This window comes from Phascolarctos cinereus, unplaced genomic scaffold (genome assembly GCF_003287225.1).
Source record: "Phascolarctos cinereus isolate Bilbo 61053 unplaced genomic scaffold, phaCin_HiC Scaffold_3;HRSCAF=262, whole genome shotgun sequence".
Classification (NCBI taxonomy): Eukaryota; Metazoa; Chordata; class Mammalia; order Diprotodontia; family Phascolarctidae; genus Phascolarctos; species Phascolarctos cinereus.
In genome coordinates, this window is record NW_027555736.1 from 144,248,748 (window position 1) to 144,274,275 (window position 25,528).

General features: G+C 45.7%; 1 protein-coding gene across 2 annotated transcripts in view; it reads left to right on the forward strand.

The window, feature by feature from the left end:
• PLEKHO2 (pleckstrin homology domain containing O2) overlaps positions 1–25,171 on the forward strand; it is a 40,434-nt gene extending 15,263 nt beyond the window's left edge. For both annotated transcript variants that reach the window (XM_020983604.2, XM_078151207.1), the window contains exons 3-6: positions 346–462; positions 11,320–11,424; positions 14,507–14,605; positions 20,899–25,171. In XM_020983604.2, the coding sequence (XP_020839263.1) occupies positions 346–462; positions 11,320–11,424; positions 14,507–14,605; positions 20,899–22,104 (1,527 nt within the window). In that variant the 3' untranslated portion in view covers positions 22,105–25,171. The remainder of the gene's footprint in view (positions 1–345; positions 463–11,319; positions 11,425–14,506; positions 14,606–20,898) is intronic.
• The last annotated feature ends 357 nt before the right edge of the window (positions 25,172–25,528 follow it).

Consider the following 25,528-nt stretch of genomic DNA (forward strand, 5'->3'; position numbering starts at 1 on the left):
GCCAGGTTTGAAAATTGTACCCCTTGTTCATAATCGTCCACCAGTAGCTTTGAACCTTCACTAGTTTGAACTTCACTCTGAACTCAAGAGGTTTCCACCAGTAAATACTTGATGTAAAACTTGTGCATTTATTAAAAAGTAATACTTTAAAATTTCTCTTGTGTACTACCCTTTCTTCTTACGTATAGCACCCTAGGGGTGACTGCTAGCCTTCCTAAGCTCCAGCCGTGTGTGTGTGCGTGCGTGTGTGTGTGCACGCGCCGCACGCATGTGCAGGAGTTGGGACTAAGGTAGAATTTCATCCTCTAATTAACCTGGTGATCACCTTTCTTTCCTTCTCCCCAGGATGAGCAGAACTGCATAGAGACTGTAGAACTGGGAAGCTATGAGAAGTGCCAAGACTATCGAGCTCTCTTAAAGAAGAAGCATCGGTTTATTTTGCTTCGATCTCCTGGGAACAAGGTAAGAAAAGACATCTTTTTCCCCTTTCCTTCTCTCTACACTTCCTATCCCAAGTCCTCATAATTCATTTTTGTTGGCTAGTATTCATTTAGACATCACCATAGTGCATTGGAGGAAGGAATTCCCTTCATCAGTGCAGGTTGGCACCTCCTTTTCACCTCAGAGGCTTAGAGAGTTTGATAGAGGAAAGGTTGTACGCTTACCTAGGGTCACACAGTCATTACGTATGACAGGCAGGACTCAAGGTCAGCTCTTGAGATCCATTCTATCACAACGACCATCAAAACAATTTTTTAAAAGAAAATTATAATAGTTTACATTTTACTGTTATTATTCATAATAGCTTTCATTACTCTGCTGTTTTAAAGTTTACAAAGCACTTTCACAGCAATCCTGTACTATTGGTAATAATAATAGTTGGTATTTATTTAGTGTTTTAGTGTTGTTGTTCAGTTGTTTCTCACTCTCCATGACTCCATTTGAGGTTTCCTTGACAAAAATACTGGAGCAGTTTGCCGTTTCCTTCTCCAGCCCATTTTACAGATGAAGAAACTGAGGCAAACAAGGTTAAGTGACTTGCCCAGGGTCACACAACTAGTACGTGTCTGAAGTTGGATTTGAATTCAGGTCTTCCTGACTCCAGGTGTGGTGCTCTGACTACTGTGCTACCTACCTGTGCCCTGCTTCCCCCTTATGACTTCGTACCTTGACTCCCTGCTTTGATGTTTACAAATTGCTTACTTGTCCAGGGAGCCACATCTAGCAAGTGTAATATAACTAGCAGACAAACCCAGGTACTCCTGACTGCAAGTACAGTGGTCTTCTATCATCCCATTTGGGAAGATGGTCCTATAAGCTCCACGAAGGAGGAAGGGAAAAGCACAATCACTCATATAGCTCCTACTATGTGCCAGGCACTGTGCTAAGTGCTTTTGGACAAATAATCTCATTTTGTATAAGCTTTGTGACCTAGCACTATGTTCATCATATTTTTCAGACCGAAAATAAGACATGTAATCTGACAAAAGGACATCTAATTGGGTCTGTGGCACCAGGCCTGGAGCCAGAAAGATCTGAGTTCAAATTCAGCCTCAGACACTCACTAGCTGTGTGACCCTGGGCAAGTTACTTAACCCTTATTTACCTCAGCTCCTTATTGGTAAATTGGGAGCACATTGGATAAGGAAATGGTAAATCACTGTAATATCTTTGTCAAGACCAAGTCCATGGGGTCATATAGAGTCGGACACAACTGAACAGAGTCTGACAAAGGATATTCCTTTTGGAAAACCATATTATTAATTAATGATTTTTATTAATTATTAATTTAAAATCATGCATTATACTTATTAATAATATCAATATTTATAACAACAACATAATATCTAGTGCTTTAAGGTGTGCATCATCTCAGGTAAACTTCCTGACTACCCTTCCAAGCCTCTATGGTGTTTTTATCCCTATTTTGCAAATGAATGAATGGAGCCTTGGAAAAGACCAGGGAAAGCCTTGGGAAATGCCCAAGGTCTCCTAGCTAGTAAGTGTGTAAGATGAAAGGTGAAATTTGAACCCAGGTCTCTTCTGACTCCAAGCCCTTTCTGCTATGCTAAGCTGCCTTTCATTTGATAAGTGGACTTTCTTTTCCTCCAGCTGGGATGGTTCTGGAAAATGCCTAATGCATGGTTGCTGTGTCTAGCTCAGTTCTGTGGCCCCTCCAATGAGCTGCCTCTTTAGATGTGCCTGGGTGAATTCGTGGATGTGCAGGGCAGCACGCCTCTGTCCCCTACTTCTAAGGGCTTAACTAAAAGGCTGCTGGATTTGACCAGACAGCCCCTCCCCCCATGGCCACATAAAGATTCTACATTAATTGGAATCTGAAGTGGTCTGACTGAGGTGCCTGCTACAGGTGGGTCCTTTTAATAATTTTCTCTTGGACATCTCCCCAGTTGATTATTGACAGGAGATGCATTTAAACCTCTTTCTGTATTGAGCAAGCAGATCTTTAGCACAGCCTCCCAGCCTTTTCTGCCAGGAGACGGTCTGTACCCAGGCTGTCTCTCTAAGTTTTCCTTTGGTGGGTTACTGGTCAGTGGAACCTGACCCTGACTGAACCTCAGCGGATCCTACTCCCTAGTTTTCCATAGGGGAAATGGAGTCGGACAGGGGCAGTTTGTATGCATATGCTCCTTTAAGTCTGAGGTGGAGGTTTGGAAATGGAAGATGTGGAACTGAATTACTTTGAGCTCTGGAGAGCCAGAGAGTGGGGACTTTGGGATATAACCCGAGGATAGGTTGGCTACCCCTGGATTCAGGTGGCCTCTAGGTGTTGAGGTACCCATGGCGATCTTCCTATTCCTATTCCATTTCCCCCACTCCAAACTTCCCTGCTCCTATCCCTAATAGTGTTTGGAAAACACCATGGAAGGAGGACTGGAGGGGCATTGGCCTCATCTGACTCCCCTAGCCCCTGGGCATGAGCTCAGCATTGACCTCTCTGAATTTCTAGGTGCTACCCCTGTCATTCTCTGCTGGGAGATCCCAGGGCTTTAAAGAGCTCCACCCTCCCCATTTCCCAGATTTCATTTCTCTCTGAGCCTGAGTATGATTTCTTGCTGGCAAGATTCTTCTGTGGTCCAAAAAAAAGGTTGGGGGGAGTGGGTTGCAAATGAAAAGTTTTCTGTTTGTACCATTTTTTCTTTGGCTAGAAGTCTGTAGTGGGTGTTGACACACAGCATACTTTCACAGATGTTGAGACAGAGTTCAGATTGCGTTCTCTTTCCCCCCACCCCCCTCCTCAACTTCTATGTGCAGCTGTGTGGTATGCTGCGTTACCCACCCAGCATTTTCCATTTATGATGTGCAGCAGGGACAATTGTGTGAGGCTGAATCATAGATTCCCTTTGCCAACTCATTTTTCTGCACCCCTCCCCCGAGGTCATCTTGTCCCTCCCCCAGACTCCATGGAGCATTTCTACACCTCAGCCCAAGCTACTCCTTCTCTACCACTCCTTTCTTTCCTGGTGCCTGATCATACTTGTTGTACCTTGTGCACTGGAGGCTTTGTGTTTTTGAGTATTAGCTCATTAACCCTTGTCCTCCCAGTGAGGGATGGATTCTGACTCAAGGTATGAAGTCTAGGAGGCAGTAGAGAGATTCGAGGATGTCATTGAGCCCTGGAGTCGTTCAGGGCTTCCTGTTGCCCTAGAGGAAGATGGACAAACCAGAGCTAGGATTGAGGCTGCTAGGTCAGTCACTTAGTAAACATTTATTAAGCCCCAGCAATAGGCCAGGAACTCCATGAAGCCCTAAGGATGCAAAGAAAGGAAAAGGACAGTCCCCACCCTTGAGCAGCTCACAGTCCAGGTGTCCAAGTGAATGGAACAAGAGATCTGGAGTCAAGAAGACCCAGAGTTCAAATCTGATCTCAGACATTTACCAGCTGTGTGACCCTGGGCAAGTCACTTAACCTTGTCTGCCCCAGTTTCTTCATCTGTAAAATGAGGATAATAACAGTAGCTCCCTCCTAGGGTTGTTGTAAGGAAAAATAAGATAATATTTTAAAAGCATTTTGCAAACCTTAAAGCTCTTCTTAAATGCTAGCTATTATTAATATTGATATTATTATTATTATTGTTATAAGTATTGGCTTTTTAGAGTAAGAGAAGTCAATGGAACTGGGGCAGAGGTTGCTCCTAAGGCCAGGTTTGTGCCATTTGACAATAGTTACTTGATCTTTGTTCCCTGATAGAGGTTTGTCTGGCCGTTGAATTTCCTTTGGGAGAATGGCTTTATGGCTAAGCCCAGTTGAAGATTTAGAACCTGCACTTCTCCTCCCAGGTCTGGGTGGGAGTGTGTATGCATGTGTGTGTTTATGTGGAGGGCCTATGTATGTTTCTCTGCCTTTGTTTGACCCTGTGTAAATTTTCTTATGTAGATATGCTTTGGGGGTATGTCGGGGAAACTGGCCTTTGCCAGTAGGTTTCCTGCCTTATTGGTATCATGGGGCAGTGCTCTATCTTACCATGTTCTCCCTCTCCCTCAATCCCCTGATAATAAATCGAACAAAAAGCAAAAACATTTTTCTGGATGATGCCTTTGTGTGTCATCTGTTAGGGTGAGCAGTGGTTCAGGGTTTTCATGACCCCCTCAGTTCAGCTATTCTCTGGCTTCAGCCACTTCCCTCCGCCTCCATTTCTAGAAGCCTAGGTGACCCCGCGAACCACTTGGAAGGGGTATATGAATGAAGGGAGGGGAATAGCCTGAAGAGGGGAGGAAGGAGGGAAAGGCCACACCTCTAGGCATGTTTCAGGGACAATTGGAAGGTCAGATGTTTAGAGTGGTGCTTTTGGAGGACTCTGTGGACTGCAGAGGAGAGCAGGGTGCTATGTTGAAATTCTGGGTGACTCTGTTTCTGAGAAATATCCAAAATGGAGCTAGGGAGGGCAGAAATGGAGAAGCTGTGGGATCCTCAGGTGGGAGTTCATTTGCTCATGTTTGCTCCCTCTCTTCTTGCCTAACCTTTTTCCTTCTCTCCTCCCCTTTCTTACTTTTTCCTCCTCCTTTTTTGCTTTCTCTCTCTTCCCTTTCTTGTTCTCTCTATCCCCCTTTCTCTCTTTCTCTTCCTCTCTCCCTCCTTCCTTTTTTTGCCCTCTCCCTCTTTCTTTTTCTTTCTCATTCTCTCCTTTCTTGCTGTCTCTTCCACTTCTTGTTCTCTCTATCCCCCTTTCTCTCTCTCTTTCCCTCCCTCCCTCCTCCTTTATTCTCTCTCCCTGTCTTCTTGCTCTTCCTTCCTTTCTCAATCTCACCACCTTCCTTCTCTTCTTCACCTCTTTTCCTCCTATAATGAATCCCAGAGGCTCCCTTGCCACTTTATGGGATAGAGCAGGAAAGGCATAGAAAAGGAGAGGTCATTTTGCTCACTGGGGCTGTGGAGTTCAGAAAAATGTGATCATAGGCCTGTTTTTTTTTTAATAACCCTAGGATTAAGGGGTAGGTGACTCTAAGGCTGGAGATAGTGATGGACCCTAGGACTGTGAGTGCTTACAACCACAGAGCTAAAATATCTGGAAACCCCAAATTCCAGGTGTCAGGTGACTTAAACTATGGGAACAGTAATCTGAACTGTTCTGTCTTCAGAAACTTCATCTTTTTTGTGGCATCTTGACATTTCTAGTGTCCTATGTGTCCAAGAAAGGTCCCGTGACATTTGAGACTACCCTCATGTGCTTGGCATCCTGCCCTTCAGAAGATAGGGCAGGGCATGAGGAGCTATGACTCATAACTGAAGAGAAGCCCAGGGATCCTTAACATGCCCCTAGAACCTGGCTTTCAACAAATTCAGTTTAACAAAAATTTCATAAGCAATTCCTTTGAACAAGGTACTGTTTTAGGTCATCAGGAGAAAACAAAGTCTGAATCAGGCATATTTCTGGCTTTTTCAGGGTTTATAGTATATCTGGGGATATGGCATAATTATAAACAAGAAACATAATATAGCATAATGTAACAAAATAATACAACATAATGTATAAGATAAATGCAAACTAAGTACTTTGTGAAGTCTGAGGGCAGAAAGGTCATTATTAATTGAGGAAGGGAATTAGGGAAGGCTTCTGGGAGGAGGTGCTAAAGGATGTATGGGGCAATCCCATAGGGTTGAGGGCAGCAGGAGGCTTTCCGGGAGTAGGCAACAGTGTGTCTAAAGACAGGAAAGCTTTGAAAGTACACAGGGACAGCACCTGATTGACACCAGAGTTTAGTCCACTTAAAGTGGAAATCGTACTAGAGGGAGTTGAAAAGGGGAAGTGGCTCCAGAGTCTAGTGGAGTCAAAGATTATACTTTGATAGATAATAGGGAGCCATCGGAGAGAGTTTTGAGCAGATGAGTGACATTGTTTGGAGAGAGTAGAAGCGGTAAGTCTTATTAGGAAGCTAATAAAACAGTCCAGGTAGGTGGTAATAAGAGCCTCTATTAGATGGGCATCCTCAAATCCCCCTCCCCCCATCTCCCCCATCTGGTTGAGCTTCTGGGCACTCATAGAATCTTTGCCTGGGAAATGACCTTAGAGGTCATCTAGTCTAACCCCCTGCCTTTTTCCCCGAGGGTAAAAACAGGAATAACCTGCTTGTTGGAGTAAATGAATGGGGAGGGGGGAAGGGGAAAGGAGTTGGTCCAGTTTGAGGTGATAGGTCTCCCACTCTCGGGGAGCCCCCATGCCTGTTGTCTTCATGTAGTTCTGCCCAGCAGTGAGAAGTAGAGGGAGAGGAGGCTATGAAGCCTTAGGCGTCCCCTGGGGCAGGGGGCCTAGGGGTTACTACATTTCCCTTTTTCTCTCTGATTTCCTGGAGCAGGCTCCCTGCCCTCGGCCCCTCACCCCCACCCCTCCTTTGCCCCAGAGCCTGCTATAAGGAAGGCGCTCTCCTTGTTAGAGCTGTATATGCCTGCAGGCAGGGAGGCAGTCCAGTTCTCTTGGGAAGAGGGGCCTCTGTGTTAGAGATGCCCTCCTCCTTGTGCTCTCTTCCTGGAGTAGGTCATCCCCATCCCTCTCTTCCCTCTCCAACCCCCCTCATCAGCCAGTCTCCAGGATGTTTTCAATCTCCCTGTGTGTTCTCCTTCATATTCCACAAGCCTGACTATGGAAGTCACGTGGGCAATGCTGTCTAGTCCAGGGACCTTTCCCCCCACTTTAATTAAATAAACAAAAGCCCTAGTGTCTTGTATAGCCCCTCTCTTTGTGCCTCCCTGGGTCCCCACGCCCCTGACCCATGAGGTCATGCTCAGACACTGTCAGCACGGCTGTGGGGCTGCTGGGATAATTTGGTGCTCAATTCTGGCCCTTGCTGTCTTGGCTGGCTTCCACTTAACCTTTTTCTCCCTTTTCCTTTTGCTTCTTTCTCCTTCCTTTCTCTTATTTCTCTTCTCTCCTTTCTTCTTCCTTTTTCTCTCTTCTTCCTTCTCTCTTTTTTCTTTTCTTATGCTGGGACATCAGTCTCTCTGGCCTGTATCCAGCTTACTGCGGCCCTTTATTCATTTGGGCTAAAGAGAAAGGCTTGAAATATGTCAGGGAAATTGAAACAGCTGAATGGAGGATTCTAAAATATGATATGAGAGGAGGCCTTTTAAAAGCCTCTCCTCCCCCTTTTTTAAAAGTCCCAGTGTGAAGCTGAGCCCATGTTTCTAGGAGGAAGCCCTTGAAGATCACCATCGTGACCCGATGGTCACTGTATTGACTAGACAAGTTTTTTTTTTAAATGTTTTTATTCCTGAAGGGGTGAGGGTGCTGGACAGCTTGGTTCAATGGAAAACTTGGGAGACTTTGAGGCCTTGTGCCACTTTGTGACCTTGGGAAATTCCTTGGAAATTTCTGGGCCTCTGTTTCTCTATTGGTAGAGTGGGTCCCCATCTAGTTTACTTCATAGGATTGTAGGGATCAGGTAAGATAATGGATATGAAAGTACTTTGGAAAGGATAAAGTGTGATATGATGTTATTAACTGGAATTTCATTCTTCCTCTGTAGCCTGAGGTTCCCAGAATGTAATTTTCCTGGGGAATGAGCTGCTACCTTCCAGAGCTAACCACTTCCTTCAGGGAAAAAAGGCAGGCAGAAAAGACTTTATCATTAATGGTGATGATAGGGAATTCTTTGTCTAGGGTAAGAGGGAGGTAGTTGTGGCAGTGAAAGTAGGAGGCCCTGGGTAACTGATGAATTTTTGCATATCCATAACACTTGTGCCTTGTGCATTTCTCTTGCATTTCCAATTCTCTCCAGTGTGTCTGAAAATGGGATACCCCTCATTGAATCAAAGCAGCTTAGTCCTACCCTTTCATCTTTACACACCAGGGAAACGGGGTTCAGGCTCAAACATGAAGAGATCTGACCAAGTCACAGCTAATTAGTGGCTAACATGGGACAGAAATCTGGGTTTACTTGTCTCTTGGTCAAGTCAGCAAACATTTATTAAGTGTCTTCTGTGTGTCAGGTGCTGTGCTAAGTGCTAGGGCTACTTAGGCAAAGAAAGGCAAGAATAGTCCCTGCCCTCAAGGAACTTACAATCTAATGGGGGATACAGCATGCAAAAAACTACGTACAAGCAAGACACATACAGGAGAGACTGGTGATAAGCTCAGAGTGAAGGCCTTTGTGTTGAAGGGGACTAGGAAAGGCTTCGTACAGGGGAGATTTTAGCTGAGAACTGGAAGAAGCCTGGGAAGTTAGGAGTTCGAGGCAAGGGGGAGAGGTCCATTGATGCTACCGCCATTCTCCATTGAATCTGAACCTGGTTTTTCTTCTGACTCAATGTACTACCCCTATGTTCCCCAAATATGAAGACCCGTATCTTAAGAGTGTGGAAGAAACATGCATTGGTTAGAGGGTATTGTTTTCCTGCTATCTGCCTCTCCAGGGACAACGTCTCCTTTATTCCCATCCCAGAGCTGCCATCCTTTATCTCTGTGGTCTGTTGCTGAGGAGAGGGAGAAATTAGTTTTTACTTGATGACCTACATGCAAATGAGTACATGGTTAAGTCATAGGATGATGATAATACTAGCTCATAGCTAGCATTTGTATAGGGCTTTCAGGTTTACAAAGCACTTTACATGGGCAGCTAGGTGGCGCAGTGGATAGAGCACCGGCCCTGAAGTCAGGTGGACCTGAGTTCAAATCTGGCCTCAGACCAAATACTTAACACTTACTAGCTGTGTGACCCTGGGCAAATCACTTAACCCCAATTGCCTAAAAAAAATTAAAAAATACAAAGCACTTTACAAATATTATTCTCACAACAACCCTGAGAGGTAGATACTGTTGTTATCCCCATTTTATAGATGAGAAAACTGAGGTAGACAATGTTAAGTGACTTGCCCGTGGTCAAACAGCTAAAAAGTGTGTGAGGCTGGAGCTGCACTCAGGTCTTTCTGACTCCAGGTCCACAGCTCTATCTACTATGCCACCCAGCTGCCTATCATAGATTTCTTAACCCTCTAATTTTACATGTTAGGAAACTGAGGCCCAGAGAAATTAAGTGATTTGTCCAGCTAGTGAGTTACTAAGTGTCTGAGGTGGGATTTGAACCCAGGTCTTCTTGACTCCAAGTCCAGTACCATATACACTATATTATGCTGCAGCTTGGGTGGTGAGGAGAGGGGCTGGGAATGTTTCTATATAATATAAAAGCAAAGGAAGGTGTTATATAATAATGAATTGTGAGGAGAAGGTATTATATAACATGGAAAGTGGGGAAGCTGATATTTAATAACAAAGTAGAGACAGGAGAAATACCTTCTACAAATCTAACAAATAAATGGATTTTTTGGAGAGAGGAAAGGTGGTATATAGAGAGGAAAGGACTTTAGACCTGGAGCCAGGAAACCTGGGCTGAATCCCATCTCTCTTCTTCTCTGGGACTCAGTTCTCTCACTGTGAGGAGATCAGTCCAGATGAGGGGTTTTTAACTGGGGCTCCATTGTATCTCTAGGGTGACCCTGAACCTAGATGGGAAAAAATTGACATCTTTATTTCAATATAATTGGTTTCCTTCGTAATATTATATATTGTGTTTTATACATTTAAAAGCATTCTTCTTAAAAGAGGTGTGGCTGGACTCCCGGAAGGGTTCATAACACAAAAAAGATTTAAGAACTCCTGGTCTGTAGAATGTCCAACATCCCTGCCAGTTCTAACAAGTGGAGTTGAGTTTTACTTTCCCCATCTATAAAATGGTGATAATAAAGCTTCTGCTGATGCTTTCACACAATGAGGTATTCTATAAATTTAAGCTGCTATTTGAAGGCTAATTGGTTATTAAATCAATTGAATATCCCTCTTCTCTCCTTACCATTCCCTTTCTCTTTGGTGGGAAAGGAGCCTGTGTCCTGGATGGGGTGTGGGGAGGGAAGGTGGAACTTTGTCAGTAGACAGTTGTGCTCTTATAACAAAGCACAGAATGGACAGAGAAGGGAGGGACTCTGGTCAGAAAGACTTGGGTACAGGGATTTGAGGGAGAGTGTGAGTGGGGAGTTTAGGGTGATAGTGAATGACAAGAACAGACTCTGGTTATTATTTAGGATCTTTTCCAAGCAGTGAGTTAATGACCAAGGTAGGCCTTGAACCCAGGTTTCCTGACATTAAGCTGGGGTTAAGGGGTGTGTGGCTAGGGGAGCTGGTTTCAGTTCTACCAGGGTTGAATGGAGATAGGTGTAGTGTGTAATAAAGCACTAAACTTGGAGTCAGAAGACCTCACTGTGAATCCTGGCTCTGATGTTTACTAGTTGTGTCTTTGGGCCAACTCTCCTCAGTTTGATAAGTGGAGATAACCCAACTGGGGTTGTTGTGAGCAGAGAGCTCTTTGTAAACTTCAAAGTGCTATAGAGATGTCAGCTGCTATTATTTTTATTCAGCCCTGGAGGTCTTTCCACTCCATCATCTTCATTCTGCTTTTCCAATTGGGAACAGTTGCAAGCTCCCTTAGAATGCCCTTTCTGCCTTTCCCTTCTTCTTCTCTGCTCTTATTCCCCTCCCCCTCTTCTCCTCCTGTTTTCCTACCTACCACCCTTTTCCCAAATGAAAGTATCAGGTGTTGTGCTTGGGTCTGAGGATTAGAAAACATTGTAATTCCATTATTTCTCCACTCCCCAAACATGTAGATGCCTCAGCCTTGGCTGAGGAACATTCATGTATCTGAGAGATTATTTGGGGGTGGAAGTTGAATAAATGTGATTGGGAGTGGGGTGGGGGGTAAGGTGGAGTCTTGCCCTTAAAGACTGTGTTCTCTGTCACTTTGCAGGTTGTAGTTCAGACGCACGCCCTAATAGAGACAACATCTGAAACCTGTTAAACTGTATTATTTCTTTGACAGGTTCATGACATCAAATTCCAGGCTCAGAATGGGGAGGAGAAGGAGTCCTGGATCAAAGCCCTCAATGAAGGCATCAACAAAGGCAAGAACAAAGCCTTTGATGAGGTGAGAGTCCTAGGCTGGAACTGGAACAGTCTTGGGGTTCATTTAGCCTGCTCCCCTCATTTTATGAGAAGGAAACTGAGTCTCAGAAAAGGGAAGTGACTTGCTCGGAGCCATAAAGACTAGTCAGCAGCAGAAGACAGTGGGTTTGCCTCAGCTCTTGCTTGGCCCTTTCTCTATGTGGGATCGGTGGGTAGGGTTGCCCACAGCATGAGTGTGATTTTTGAAGAGGCCAGAAACAGATCCACTAGTTTTGAATCTGTCCCAAACTGGAGCAGCTGGGGGGTGCGGTGGATAGAACACTGCTCTGGAATCAGGAGGACCTGAGTTCAGATCTAGCCTCAGACACTTACTAGCTATGTGACCCTGGGAAAATCACTTAACACTGATTGCCTCTACTGGCATAGAGAGCCTCAGCATGAGGAAGCTCCCTCTGCTAGTACAGGTCAGCATCTTCTCTGGGACATCTCTGACACTCTTAGACGGTTGCCCAGGGCACTGAACAGTTACGGGATTTGCCCAGGATCACAGTGGCAGGGGGTAGCAAAGGCAGGAATCCTAACTCTGCCTCTATCCACTCCCCCACATTGCCTCTCATAAATATTAAAACACCATCTAAGTGTAAGTTGTTATTCCTTCCGTGAAAAGTATTGCTCTGATGTGGCAATCAGGGTGGTCACCCTGGGTCCTCCCAGTCTGGAAAGGCTTTGAATATGGGCCCATGGACAGACAGTTTATCTCTCATCTGAGGACCAGCCTTCCTAAATTCAAAGCCTCACCATGAGATGGCCACAGGGTGATGAATTTTCATTAACAGTCTACCTGGTGGTATAGGAGCTATGATATGTATCAGTGGAGGGGGGACCCACTCTGGTGAAATTCACACATCTTGAAAATAAGTCTTGTCATTGATTCCTTTGGGAAAAGACATTACCTCCTGCCAAAGTGTGAATACCTGGGAAGTCGCAATTCATTAAACCTGTTATCAGTGAGATGCAGCTTAGCTCACATTAGTCAGATCCTTTCCAATTATTGGCAGCAAAAGGCTAGGATGCAGGATATAGAAATTCTGATAAAGGAAGACAGATATTCTGGTATAGCAGACAGAGACCTGACCTTGGAGTCAATAGTATTTGGGTTCAGTTCCCACTTTTGCCTTTGTGACCCTGGGTGAGTCACTTAACCTTGGATGCCCCCATCTTGCTTTCTAAAACTATAAATTACAATGAAGTTGTTAGCCTGAATTAGTGGGATTTCTACACTAAGCATTCCCTAGGCTAATGAACTCATAGGCTGGGATGGAAAAATAAAAACCAAAAGTAGAGGGTACAGATTATGGCCAAGGGAAAAAACAGTCCTGAGGATTAAGGGGCTCTGCGGTGTTAGCCAGAGGCCAGCCTTTGCCTTTAGGGCCCTTAGAGCCTGTAGCAGGTCTTCTGATATGATTGTAGCCATAGCTACACACCCTGCTTCCTTCCTTTTTCCTTTCATGCTGGCACTGAGGCTTTGAAAGAACTGAGAATGTCATCTTTGACTTATAGGCTCCTGGCATCATAAATTTTGAATTGGAAGGAAACTTAGAGGTCATTTATTCAAGCCCTTTCTCCCCATTTTAGAGATGAGGAAACTGAGGCCCAGAGAAGTTAAATGATTTTCCCTATGTTGCATAGATAGTATGTGTAAGAGCTGGGATTCTAACCCAGGTCCTCTGACTCCAAATCCAGCCGTCTTTCCACCGTACCACCTCCCTAGCAAGATCCCCACTGACTGCATCATACTGTTGTCCCTCTGAGGAAGCTCTTCATTGTTACATGAAGATAGACCATTGTGACTGACCCACCTGTTGAGGGTTTTGGGGAGGCTATAGGTGGGTTTTGATCTCTTTGCTGGTGTTCCTGAGAGTGCCGCAAAACGCATGAAAGCTGGGCTTAGGCAGGGATTGAGAGTAATTCCCACTGTAGCAGCACCAAGCAGTTGACTCTTCAGGCTAGAGTAAGATTCACACTCAGGCCAGGTTGGGCGTTTTCCTCCTTCTCCCTCTTTCCTCTCCTCTCCTTTCCTCTCCATCTCCACTCCCTGTCCTCCACCTTTCCTTCTCCTCTCCCTCCCATCTTCTCTTCTCCCTTTTACTCTCTTCTCCTTTCCTCCTTCTCCTTCCTTTCCTTTTTCTCCCTTTTCCTTCCCCCCTTCCTCCCTTCTCGCCTCCTTCCATCTGCTTTCCTTTGTTTCTGTGCTGTTTTAGATGGAGACCATGCCTATTGTGTCTGAAGTAGGAGACTGGTGGCCCTCCATCCTCCTGTGGTGGACAGCTCCCTGTGAACCTAGTGGGCTCCATGGCAGGGCCTGTAACGCAATTGGATGTTTGCTGAGACATTTCTAGTGAGTTGGAGGTACAGGAATGTGACAGATACTGTCACTCCAATTCAGCTAGGGAATAACTTTGGGGGTATAGAGATTGCTATCCCAGTTGTATGGATGGAGAAACTGAGGCCCAGAGGTGGGACACGACCTGCTGACGTGCTCCTAGTGCCTCCAGACGTACTTGAGAGGGATGAAGAAAGATGGAGAAGGGCAACAAGGAAGGTCCCCGCGGTTTTTGGAACCCTGTGTTTCCTTCAAAGCGTATCTTATGCACTACCTTCTATGTATTTACATACATACATACATACATACATACATACATACATACATACATACATACACACACACATACATACACATACATACGTACGTACATACATACATGCGTACATGCATGCATGCATGCATACATATATATACATATACATATACATATACATATACATATACATATATATATATATATATATATATATATATATAAAATCTCCCCCAATAGAATGTAAGTCTCTTGAGGACAGGGGTGGTTTCATTTTTATCTTTGTATTCTCAGCACCTAAAACAGTGCCTAAGCTATCCATTAATCTCTAGATCTATAATCTCTATATTAATCAATACTTATTAATTGGTTGGAGTTGTTTTGGATTTGATTCCAGAGCATTTTGTTTTCTTCCTTCTAAGGCTTTGAGCAGACAGCTGACTGTAGTCTCATTAACATTTTCAGGTTAAGGTGGACAAAAGCTGTGCCCTGGAACATGTGACCCGAGATCGGGTGAGAGGGGGACAGCGGCGCCGGCCACCTACAAGAATCCACCTGAAAGAGGTGAGGACCATTCTGGCTGTGGCTGAGGCCCTTCAGCCTGTAACTGAGGACAGGACACCACTTCCCACAAATATCTGCTTTTTTCCCCTACTAGTCCCCCCCCACACACACACACGTGCGTACACACACGTGCGTACACACACACACACACACACACAGGGGTGACTACAATACAGGCGGCGGGGAAGAAGGAGGGTGGGTTTTATATAGCTCCTTTGTCACCAGACAACAGCTGATGAGGTCTGGGGGGCCACCATCCCCAGAGATTACGTCTTTGTCCATTAGAATCCCTTCATCCTGGGGAAGGGGGAGGGTCAGTATCAGTATCAGTATCAGGCACAGGATAGTGCCTGGTACAGGACCACACTGTGGCTTCATCCTGGGCCCCTGCATAGGCTGGTGTTTTAGTACACATCCTTGAGGCCTCTGTGAGATGAAATAGGGTCACAGGGTCCAAAGGAAGGAGACTTTTATTTAATTTAGATGAAGCTGGAGGGATAACTGTGAATATATGTGTGCATGCATTTGTGAATCTCAAATGTATGTTTGTGTGCCTGAGGGGTCATGCTTGCATATGTGTGACTTTGTGTGCCTGTTAGCTTCTGGGTGTGTGTAACAAAACACAACAACAATAATAGAACATTTATTAAGCATCTACTATGTGCTGGGGATACAAAAAACCCCCAAAGACAATCCTTGCCCTCAAGGAGCTTACAGTCTAATGGGAGGAGGGGAAGACAACACACAAAAGGTAGCTGAAAATGAGGGGAAGGAAGGGCTGGGAGCAGATACCCAGTGCAGGGCTGGTGGGGAGGAGAGGAGATGATGGAGAGTTCCAAGGAAATCCAAAAGCAGAGTACCTGGTGAGAAATGTGGAGAAAAACTGTTCTGAGCTCTGTGTGTGCGTGTGTGTGTGTGTGTGTGTGTGTGTGTGTGTGTATGTGTGTGTGTGTGTGTGTGTCTGTGAGTCAGTCTAAGAGGCTATATTTATCATCTAAATATTCATTCAGTAAGTACTTTGGTGCTATCTGCTATGTGCTACATAACCCTTTGAGAGGCACTGAGGGGCATTCAGAAGGTTTATAATATGGGCTTTCTGAGGGAGCCTATGACCTAATTGAAAATAGAATGTGTGTGTATACACACACACACACACACACACACACACACACACACACATATACATGTGAAATGGCATGAGTAATAACAACAGTAATAGCTGATATTTATAGTGTTTTAAAGTTTGCAAAGTATTTTACATGTACTGAATTACATATGTGATCCTCACAGCTACTCAGTGAGGTAGTTATTATTATCCCTATTTTAGAGATAAGGAAACTGAGGCTAAGGAGAGGTTGCCCAGGTTCATACAACTAGTATGTGTCTGAAGCTGTCTTTAAACTCCCATCTTCCTGACTGTGGGTCCAGTGCTCTATCTACTGTGTCACTTAGCTGCCTTAAACAAAGTGCTCTATAATCTCAGAGGAGAGAGAGAGAATTTTTGGCTGGAATGAGCAGTGAAGGCTTTATGGAGATGGCAGCAGTGTAAGCTGAGCCTCCAAAGATAAATGTTGATTAGCAGAGAGGATGGGGAAGCCATCCTTGGCAGAGGCGTGCTCAAAGGCTGAGCCAGAAATATAAAAGACTTGCTCAGCTCAACTTGGCTGGAGTTTTGGAGTTTATATACATCTGGGAGATTAGGCTGGTATGTTATTTGGGGGACAGATTGTGGAGAGCCTTGAATGGTGAAGTAGGAATTTTGGACCCTGTTTAGGAAGCAGGGAGTCATTAGAGTTATTATTTTTGTTTTGTTTTGTTTTCTAGTAGGGTAATGATAATGATCAGAATTGTACTTCCTGAACGTAAATCTGATGATGGCTTGGAGGGTGCATTAAAGAGAAGTAATAGTAAGATAAATAGTAAGACCATTGAGGAAGATATAATATTAGTCCATGAGTGAGGTAATACCAGGAAGGGCTGGAATTAGGACAATGGTGCAGGGAATAGAAAGGAAGGAGGGTGGATATAGATGAGGAAAATTATAAAGGAAGAACTGAACGGACTTGGTGACTGGATTTGGAGACTGAGGAAGAGGGAAGAGTCCAATATGACTGAAGTTTTGAGCCTGGGTGACCAGGACAATGATGATCTGTTAGCAGATATGGGGGAGGGAGGGAGAAGATGGAGCATTCCCTCTTCAATACAATGAAAATAATAACTCTTGAATGATTCATATATTATAGGGCAGAAGGGAAGCATTCAAGGGAAGACAGTCACTGAGTAGTGAAAATGCAGGGCTACAGCTCAGAAGCTAGCTTAGGTCTGGAAGTGTAGATTTGGGCATCGTTTGTGTAGACGGAGTAGGCGAAGCAGTAAACAGGGATGGGGTTGCCAAGGCAGAGAAGAGCAAAGAGTGAGACCGGAACTGGGGGAATATACACTTCTAGGGAGCGAGAGGAGGAGGAGGAGCTGGTGAAATGGCCATAGAGGTAGGAAGAGAACCGAGCAATCAGCCAGCATTAATTAGTACCTGTTATGTGCTAAGCACTACCGATAGACAAAAATGAAAGTCCTTACCCTCAAAGAGTTTGTGTTCAATCATATTTTATACACACACACACACACACACATATCTATATATGTGATGATAGAAGATCACATAGAGATGGAATATATATGTTTGCGTGTGTGTCCGTGTGTATAGACACAGAGTTCTATTATACTAAATTAATGCAAGGTAATGGCGGGGCAGGGGCGGGGGAGGGGGAAGAAGTCACTAGCAGCTAGGAGAACCAGGAAGGACTTACCATAGCAGGTGGTGGTTGAGCTGAGCTTTGATTTCGGGAGACAGAGCTAAGAAGGAAGTAGACATGGGGAACAGCCCGTGCAGAGACACGGGAGATGGAGTGCCTTGTGCAAGGGCCAGGAAGAAGACCGATTTGTCTGGACTTTGGAGTGTGTGAAGGAGAGTCATCACGTAGAATAAGGCCAGAAAGGAGGAAGGCTGTGCAAGGTGTTAAATATCGCACAAAAGAGCCTATACTCATTTGATCCTAGAGGTGATAGGGAACCACAGGAGTTTGTGAGCAGGGGCAGGCCTAGGCTGTGGAAAATCACTTTGGTAGCAATGTGAAAGATGGTTTGGAGAAGGGAAGAGACAAACAAGGAGGCCATTGCGATACTGGGACAGTGTCCTAGTGTCCCAAAATCTAAGAGAAGATAATTTTAAGTGGGAGGGTCCTGGTAAGCAGTGTCAAATGCAGCAACAGGTCAGAGGATAGGGGGAAAAGCTATTTGATTTGGCAGTTAGGGTGTCATGGTGACCTTTGAGAGAGCCATTTTAGGGGCAGCTAGGTGGCTCAGTGGATAGAGCACCTGAGTTCAAATCTGGCTTCAGACACTTAGTAGCTGTAAGACCCTGGGCAAGTCACTTAACCCCATTTGATTCTGAGAGAGAGAGAGAGAGAGGAGGCGGCAGTGGGAGTAGACCACTCATTCAGGTAGATAGTTTGGGTGTGAAAGGAAGCAGGGAAATAAGATTGTAGCCACAGGAGAAAGTGAAGGTTGTTTCTAAAATTGGGAAAAGCTGATCATGCTTTGGGGCAAGAGAGAGCAAGAGTGAAGTAGCTGGAGAGAACTGAAGGACCCGGGTCCAGCAGGGATAGAATAGGCTTCGAGATCAGGGCAAGAGGCAGGGAGAAGGGAAGGAGAAGGCGGCACGTCTGAGTGTCTCTGTGGTTGGGTGGTCGGAGAGAATCTCTGGGTCTCACGGGTTAGGCCGTGCAGTGGGATTATGCCCCTGCTCAGACGTTACAAGAAGCTAAAAGAACTTCTCGGGAGAGATCAGTGTCCTGGGTACAGAGGAGGGACCTCCCTGGACCCCTCAAAGATCAGTGAGGCCTTGAGCAAGCTTCAGGAGCGAGTCATCATGAACCAGCTCCACAGAACCCTCAAGACAGGCAGGGAGGTAGGGAGAAAGAGGGACTTTTTGGTGTGTTTATTATGCAACTGTCTTCTTTCCTCCTGAAAATAAACTGGTTTTGGGGCTTAACCTTTGGATTTCTCCTGTATTTGTGACTGCTCGTTCTTCCTTCAAGGGAGAATGTTCCCCTGGATAACAGGCCCGAGGACTCACTGGAGTAGGAATTACTTGGGAATAGCTGTGCCGATTCACAGAGCCAAGACAGGGCACCTCAGAGCAGGGTCTCTGGAGAAACTACTGAGCCGTTCTGGTTTTTTCTTCTTCTTCTAAATAGGACCCTAATTCATAACAACTTCCTGTCTATGACTCACAGTGCCAGGTTTCTTCTCTGACCCTTGTGAAACCTGGGAGAGGAAGGGGGAACCTGTCTTCCCTTACACTACTGTTCCCATCAGATGCAATATACTTCCCCTAGAAGGTCAGGCATACCTGAGTCTAGAAGGAAAAAAATGTAGCCTGTTAATAAGAAAAGGACTTGGGAGGGGAATGGGGGTGGGTGGAATACATCTGAATTTTGTTGCTGATCAGTTGTAGAGCACGTCCTTTCACTACTTTTGTGCCTCAGTTTCTCCCCATACGTAGTTGTATAACTAGACATGGGGTGATTGGAGCAGGAGCTCTAGACAGAGCTCAGATGGAATTGCAGAGGGGATTTACTGACCCTGCAACCCCTCCCCAACTTTCCATCTGAAGTAGGGTGGGAGAAGAGAAAGGGTAGAAAGAAAAAAAAAGCTTACACGAGGAAGAAAAAGACACCGGGCAAGAGTTGTAAGAAGGATGATGGAGAATGGGAAGCAGGACTGGCACTTTGTTGATGCGAGTCTAAGAAAATAGATCTTTACTGAATCACTTGGGCATTTCCCACTTTTTCCACCTAATGATATTTATGAAGCTCATGAGACCATGAATAGCCTCAAGGAAAATAGCAAGTTTCTGTCATAGAATTTTAGAGTTGAGAGGAACCTTACTGATCCTTTTGTCTAAACCCCTCATTTTACATATGAGGAAACTGAGGCCCAGAGAGAAGAAATAACTTGTCCCAGGTCATACAGCATATTAGTGAGAGATCTAGGATTAGGACCCTGAGGTCCAATCTAGTGTTCTTTTCTGTTAATATTTACCACACAAGCCTTTCCTGCTGGCCATCTTCTTGCTGGTGCCCAGGTAGTTGACTGACTTATTGACTGGTGCCCGTGGGTGGCTTCCTTGATTTCCACATAACTCAGTGGACTTGAGTTTGGTTCATTGTCTTTGTTCAAAATTCTTCCTCACTAGAGGAATATTATTGTCCATGATGTCCTGGGAATAGTTTTTTCCCAAGATGGTGGTACTGTGAAGCTGATGTGGGAAAAACCATCTCAATTGGGTAGGGAAAAGCCACAACTTCATGGACCCTGCTCAGTCTCATTCTCTCTTCCTCTCTCCATTTTGCTCCCCAAGTATAGACTAAATTCACAACATGTAGACTAAACTACACGCAGGTAAGCCTGACTCAGAAGAAATCAGGCCATAGCTCTGAAGGAGATCGTCAGAGTCATAGAACATTAGCAGAAACCTTAGAAGTCTTCTAGTCAGAATTGAAGCCCAGCGATGTTCAGTGACCTGTCCACAGTCACATAGTTGGCCAGGCTTGGTGGCCCATGCCTATAACCCTATTACTTGGGGAGACTGAGGTTGGTGGATCCCTTGAGCTTGAGAGTTCTGAGCTGAAGCTGATTAGGCATTTGAGCTAAGTCCAGAACCAATATAGTGGTTCCTTGGGAATAGGGGTGTTGTCCCTATTATAGGGGCCCAAGGAAGGGTAAACTGGCTCAGGTCAGAAATGGAGCTCATCAAAACTTTTGTGCAAGTCAGCAGTGGAATCAGGTCTGTGAGTGGTTGCTATACTTCCAGCCTCTGAAAAGCCCCCCAAAAAACATCAAACAAAAAAGCCCTGCAGTCAGTTACTAACATATCTGGGACTAGAACCCAGTTCCCCTGCCTCTCAGCTCAGTGTTCTTTTTCCATTCATAAGTATTATAAATAATAAACTCCATCTTTCCTGTCTATTCCGATACCTCTAGAATGTCATAGAATCCTGTTGTGTGTATATGGGGCGGAGGTGGGGGGCACAGGGGAGAGTAAATGCCTAGTAACTCTGAAACTTAGCTAAAACAATTGTTTGATCCCCCTGACCCAGGTGACTTTGAGAAGAGCATTAATGCCATTCGTAAGCTGTCCTTGCCACTGTCTGCATTGCCTTCTCCTTGCCTTGAACAACAGTAGTTGTGGAAGATGGCACTCAGTCTCTCCTCTTCTCTCCCCCAACCAGGTGGCCAGTGCTGCATCAGATGGGCTGTCGAGGCTGGACCTTGATGTGCCAGACAGTGAGCCCCCCTCTTTCACTTCCAGCAACAACATCAGTGATTCTCCCCCTACAGGAGTACCTCGACCACCCATGCCTCCAACCAAACCCTCCCAGGATCCAGAGAAGGCAAATTTGGAAGGTAGTGCTGAAAAACCAGAGGTGGAGGAGAGCATCCCAACTCCTGTGTCTGATAATTCCCAGGACCATCCTGAGCACCAGGGTATGGCAGAAACAACTGAGGAGGACTTGGAAACCTTAACCCTGCCTGGGGGTAGTAAGGAGAACCTGACGGAAGGAAATAAGCCTCCTGAGCCACCTCCCAAGGTCCAGCCTGACAAACTGAAAGTAAGCTGGGAAAATCCAAGCCCAGAGCCTCCCATTCCTGTGGGCAAAGAATCAGATCAACTCACCAGTTCAGAGACTGCTTCCAAGGAGGGAGGGAAACCCCCGGCCCCTCCACCAAAGATCCTGTCTGAGAAATTGAAAGCAGCTCTGAAGGGGAGTGAGACCACCAGTCTAGAGCAATGCCAGGACTCCCAGGCTTCCGAGACCTCCGATCCTGATCCAGGTTGCTCCCAAGTTTCAGTGAATGGCCTGAATGACCATGCGAATGGGGTTGAACCCATTCTAGAATCGTGTCTGCAGGGAGCTGTAGAGAATAGAGGCGACCAGAAGACGCCCTTGAAGGAGGGAGAGGGGCAGCTAGCTCCTTCAGAGTCCAGCTCAGCCATCTTAGAGGACAAGGGAGCCCAGGAGGGCTCAGGGGCAACCCTCCAGGATAGACCCCCTGTACTGCCACCACTGCAGCCCCGATGTGCCTCCCTTGGGAACCTGCTGACTGAGAATGACAAGGGTCAAGGCCTGCTCTGGGACAGGCGCCAGCTGGTCAGTATGGAGAAGAAGGTGACTTCTGAAAGGGAAAAGACTGAACAGCTCTTGAGCCAGGTCCTAGGCAGGGAGTTGGAGCATGCCCAGGAGGGAAACGGACCCCCTGTAAATGCTGAGACATTGCTCAACCAGGCAGTAGAGCAGCTGAGGCAAGCGACCCAAGTCTTGCAAGAAATTAAAGTTTTAGGAGAACTGAACAAGGAACCACCGACCACCCTGACAGAGAAGCAGAAAGAAAAGCAGAAGGACCTAGTGACTCTGTATAGGAGAAGTGCTCCCTAGGACATGCTGAAGCACTTTTTTTCTTCTTTTTTTCCCTTTTATGGTCTCCTTCAAAATTTTTATTCACCAATGCTGTTACTGGGCCAACAGACGGTCATAAGACTGGTCTTGGCCCTACCCTTTGTCCAGCTACTTTCTTTGCAATGGCCCCCCTTCCCTCTTCTTTTTAATGCTCTCTTTCTAGTGAAGTCTTCTCTTCATCCATATGGAGGGATGACAGCCTGCTGGCTCATAAACCAGTCGATCACATGTCTCCATCTCACAGCCCTCCAGGGTCTCCATCTAACCCCAAATAGCTGGATATACCCAGGATGCCTCAGGGTGCTCGGCCTCAGACACAGGGAAGGGGATCCTTCTAGGGGTGCCCATGAATATCCAAGCTCATCTCTGCTGTGTGGTCTCTAGCTAGAACATCTCTCCTTACCGTCTGGCCATCTGCATCCTCATCTGAAGGTGAAATCAGGCTGGTGGTGGACCAATCAGGAGAGAAAAGGCATCTTTGAAAGGAAGGCCAGTTATGCCAGAAGAGAACAGTCATACGCTGTAACTGTTCTGGAAATTCTGTTCCCCCTCCTCTCAGTGTTGTTGCCTGACAATATTCATGGGTTGAGTCTAGAACTAGGGCTTTCCCAACGTGGTCTAGGCTGGAGCTATCAATCAGCCCAAGAGAGAGCTAGTAAGTGGGACACACCATTTAGCCAGGATTCACCAGGGATTGATGGTCCCTACCGACAAAGCCAGTTGTATTTCTTGGGTTGTGGTTCCCTCTGCCATTATCCTGATACCCTACATGGGCAGCACAGAGAGATAGGAGTGACAATAGTGTCCGCTACCCACTCAGGGAGAAAAGTCAAGGCTGCCTTTGATCATTCTTAATGTCTCAGTATTTGTTGTCTTAGCCACTTTGGTTTAGCTTTGGGCCCATTATTAGCCCTATGTCCTGAAGGGGGTTGTGGGTGTGCAAGAGTTTACATTCTGGGCTCCAGAGCACATCATTTGTTGTGTCCTTTGGGGAAAAGGGAATTTGGGGGCAACTTCATTTCATCATTGTCCTTCAGGGACTATGTAGACGGACTGTCTACCTATACGTAGCAAAAAAGAGTTTGAGTCTTTCTACTTTTCGGTTCCTAAAACTCAAGCCGTCAGGCTGAGACCCTTTCCCAGACTGGTAGGGGGTTGCTGCTGCAGAATGAGGAGGGATAAGGAGTGCTGGGCCTTAGGGGACCAATTAGCTATGGAATTCTGAGCCCACATAAGTTTCCATGATTCTCTTTGGAAGGGCTCTCAAGGGCTTACCTGATTCATCCCCCTACTTTTGTGCAGGGTTGTGACCCAGACTATCAATTTCTTAAATTCTTACATTAATTTCAGTGGACACTAAAAAGAACCATTTTTTTAGACTGAAAAATAAACACACCTCCGGAGGATCCTAATTTTTGTCCTCCTCAAATGACATTTACATTTATGCCGTCTATATACTTAGCCTCCTTCCTTCACCTGGATTGGTTAAATTGTCAATCAGGCCACTTCTTGTAAATGACCACAAACATTCATTGGAGTGGTGTTAGTTATAGTAATTGAATGAGTAATTCCTCTCAGCCATACCAGTGGATAACCAGCCCAGCCCAGGCCAGACAAGTGATTCCTGGTGATTTCCACCAAGGTCAATGTGGATGATCTGGGATAGAGTTGGACCGTGTGGGGACTTGTGCCCTCCTCTGTCCTCAACCTTTCCCCCTCCTAATCACACACCTACTTTTCCCTGGGGCTGGAGATTGGGATGGTTCAGTGGAAAGAAGGAAGGACCAGTGAAGTGATAGGAATTACATTTTCCCTACCTTTCTTTCCCTGGCTTCATAACTGTCTCCACTTCCGGGGTTTGTAGGGGGAGGAAGGGGCAGGGTGGTATAAGGGAGATGTTATAGTCAATTTGCTTTGTGTGTCATCTTCAGCCAATCGTCATCTATCAGCCAAGATCGGATTCTGCGTTTTCAGCTGCTTCCCCAGAAGAAGCCTGGAGCTCAATATCCCCCCGTTATAGCCACAGAATGCCTGCTCAGGAGCCTAACCTACTCTGGAAATTTCACAAAAGGCCCCCCAAAGTCTATGCTGGGGTCAGACATTTTCTGGGCTTTTTTTTTTTGCATGAGCACTTTTTGTTTAGTGAAGGATTAAAAAAAAGAGAGAATGCCACCATGGACCTTCCTAATAATGCAGCACCTGGCACAGTGCCTTGCATACAGTAGTCATTTAATGTTGGAATTGTGGGCTGGCCTTTGTCAAGCAAGGGCATTGGCTACAGCAGAAATTAGTAATGCAAACTGATGCCTTATTTACTGAAATTTTCTCTTGTAACACAAGATAGTGCCATGATTAAGCTGGCCTTTCTCCAGGGTGGTGCTGGAGGTATGGGGTGTAATTGGAATCGTTCCTAGAATTCTGCTTTAGAGAGGTGTGTGGGGACTTGTTTGCTGACAGTCTTCAGCTCCCTCTAACTTTGAGACACACACCTCGGTTGTCCACAACACTGAGGGTTGAATGGGGATAGGAGATGGGGTGGATTTCCCATTCCTGGAGGTCACTGTAGGGCCTCTGATTACTGGGAAGTGACAGTAAGCAGGGTGTGGAGAGAAAAGTTTGAGGGTCTCCAGGAGGAGGTGGCACCCTGGAGTAGGCAGCAGGCTTATATTTCATGTAAATAAGAGCCAATGTGTACATTATACAAAGGATTCCCACCATCCTCTCTTTCCCTATAGGGACAACCCTCCCCACCTCCACCTCTCTAGGGGTGCTAGTTTAAAAAACTGAATCATTGGTCTACATTGATCTGTTGTGTCCTGTCCCAGTCAACTCCCTTTTAAGGCCAGTTTGGTATGAGCTCCACATATGGGGTTCCCCTTTCTTAATGAAAGAGGTCCTTGGAAGGGATGAGGGGACAATAAATGTGAATGGTGGTGGCTTCACTGGCCTGGCCAGAGGAGGAGGAGGAGAAATAGCATTCCGTGTCTTTTGCTTCTAGTACACAACATAATTTTTGAGAGTTGGCAATAAAACCCCTTTTTAAGTATGTCTCTGCCCTGGAGCTGTTCGTTGGTGACAAGACTTGTCAGCTGGAGAGAGAAGGACCAGAGGGCTTAGGACCAAAACTGGAGCCCCTTGCAGACACTGAGCCTTGGGTATTAGTGTCTTCTTGGTAACGTCTATTGAAGAAAGATGGTCTTGCCAGTTCAAGTCCTTGGGATCCAGGCCTCAGAGAGATTCATTAACCCCTTCTTTATAAGCTTGACTGGAAGTGCTATGCCTTTTCTCAAGTCTTTCTTCTGAACTTCAGGCAGGCACATTTCATTTCAATTCTCCCCCCCCCCCCCTCAGTTTTGTTCCGCTGTTATTTTTCAGAACCCATGGAGGGGAATTGGAAATGGTT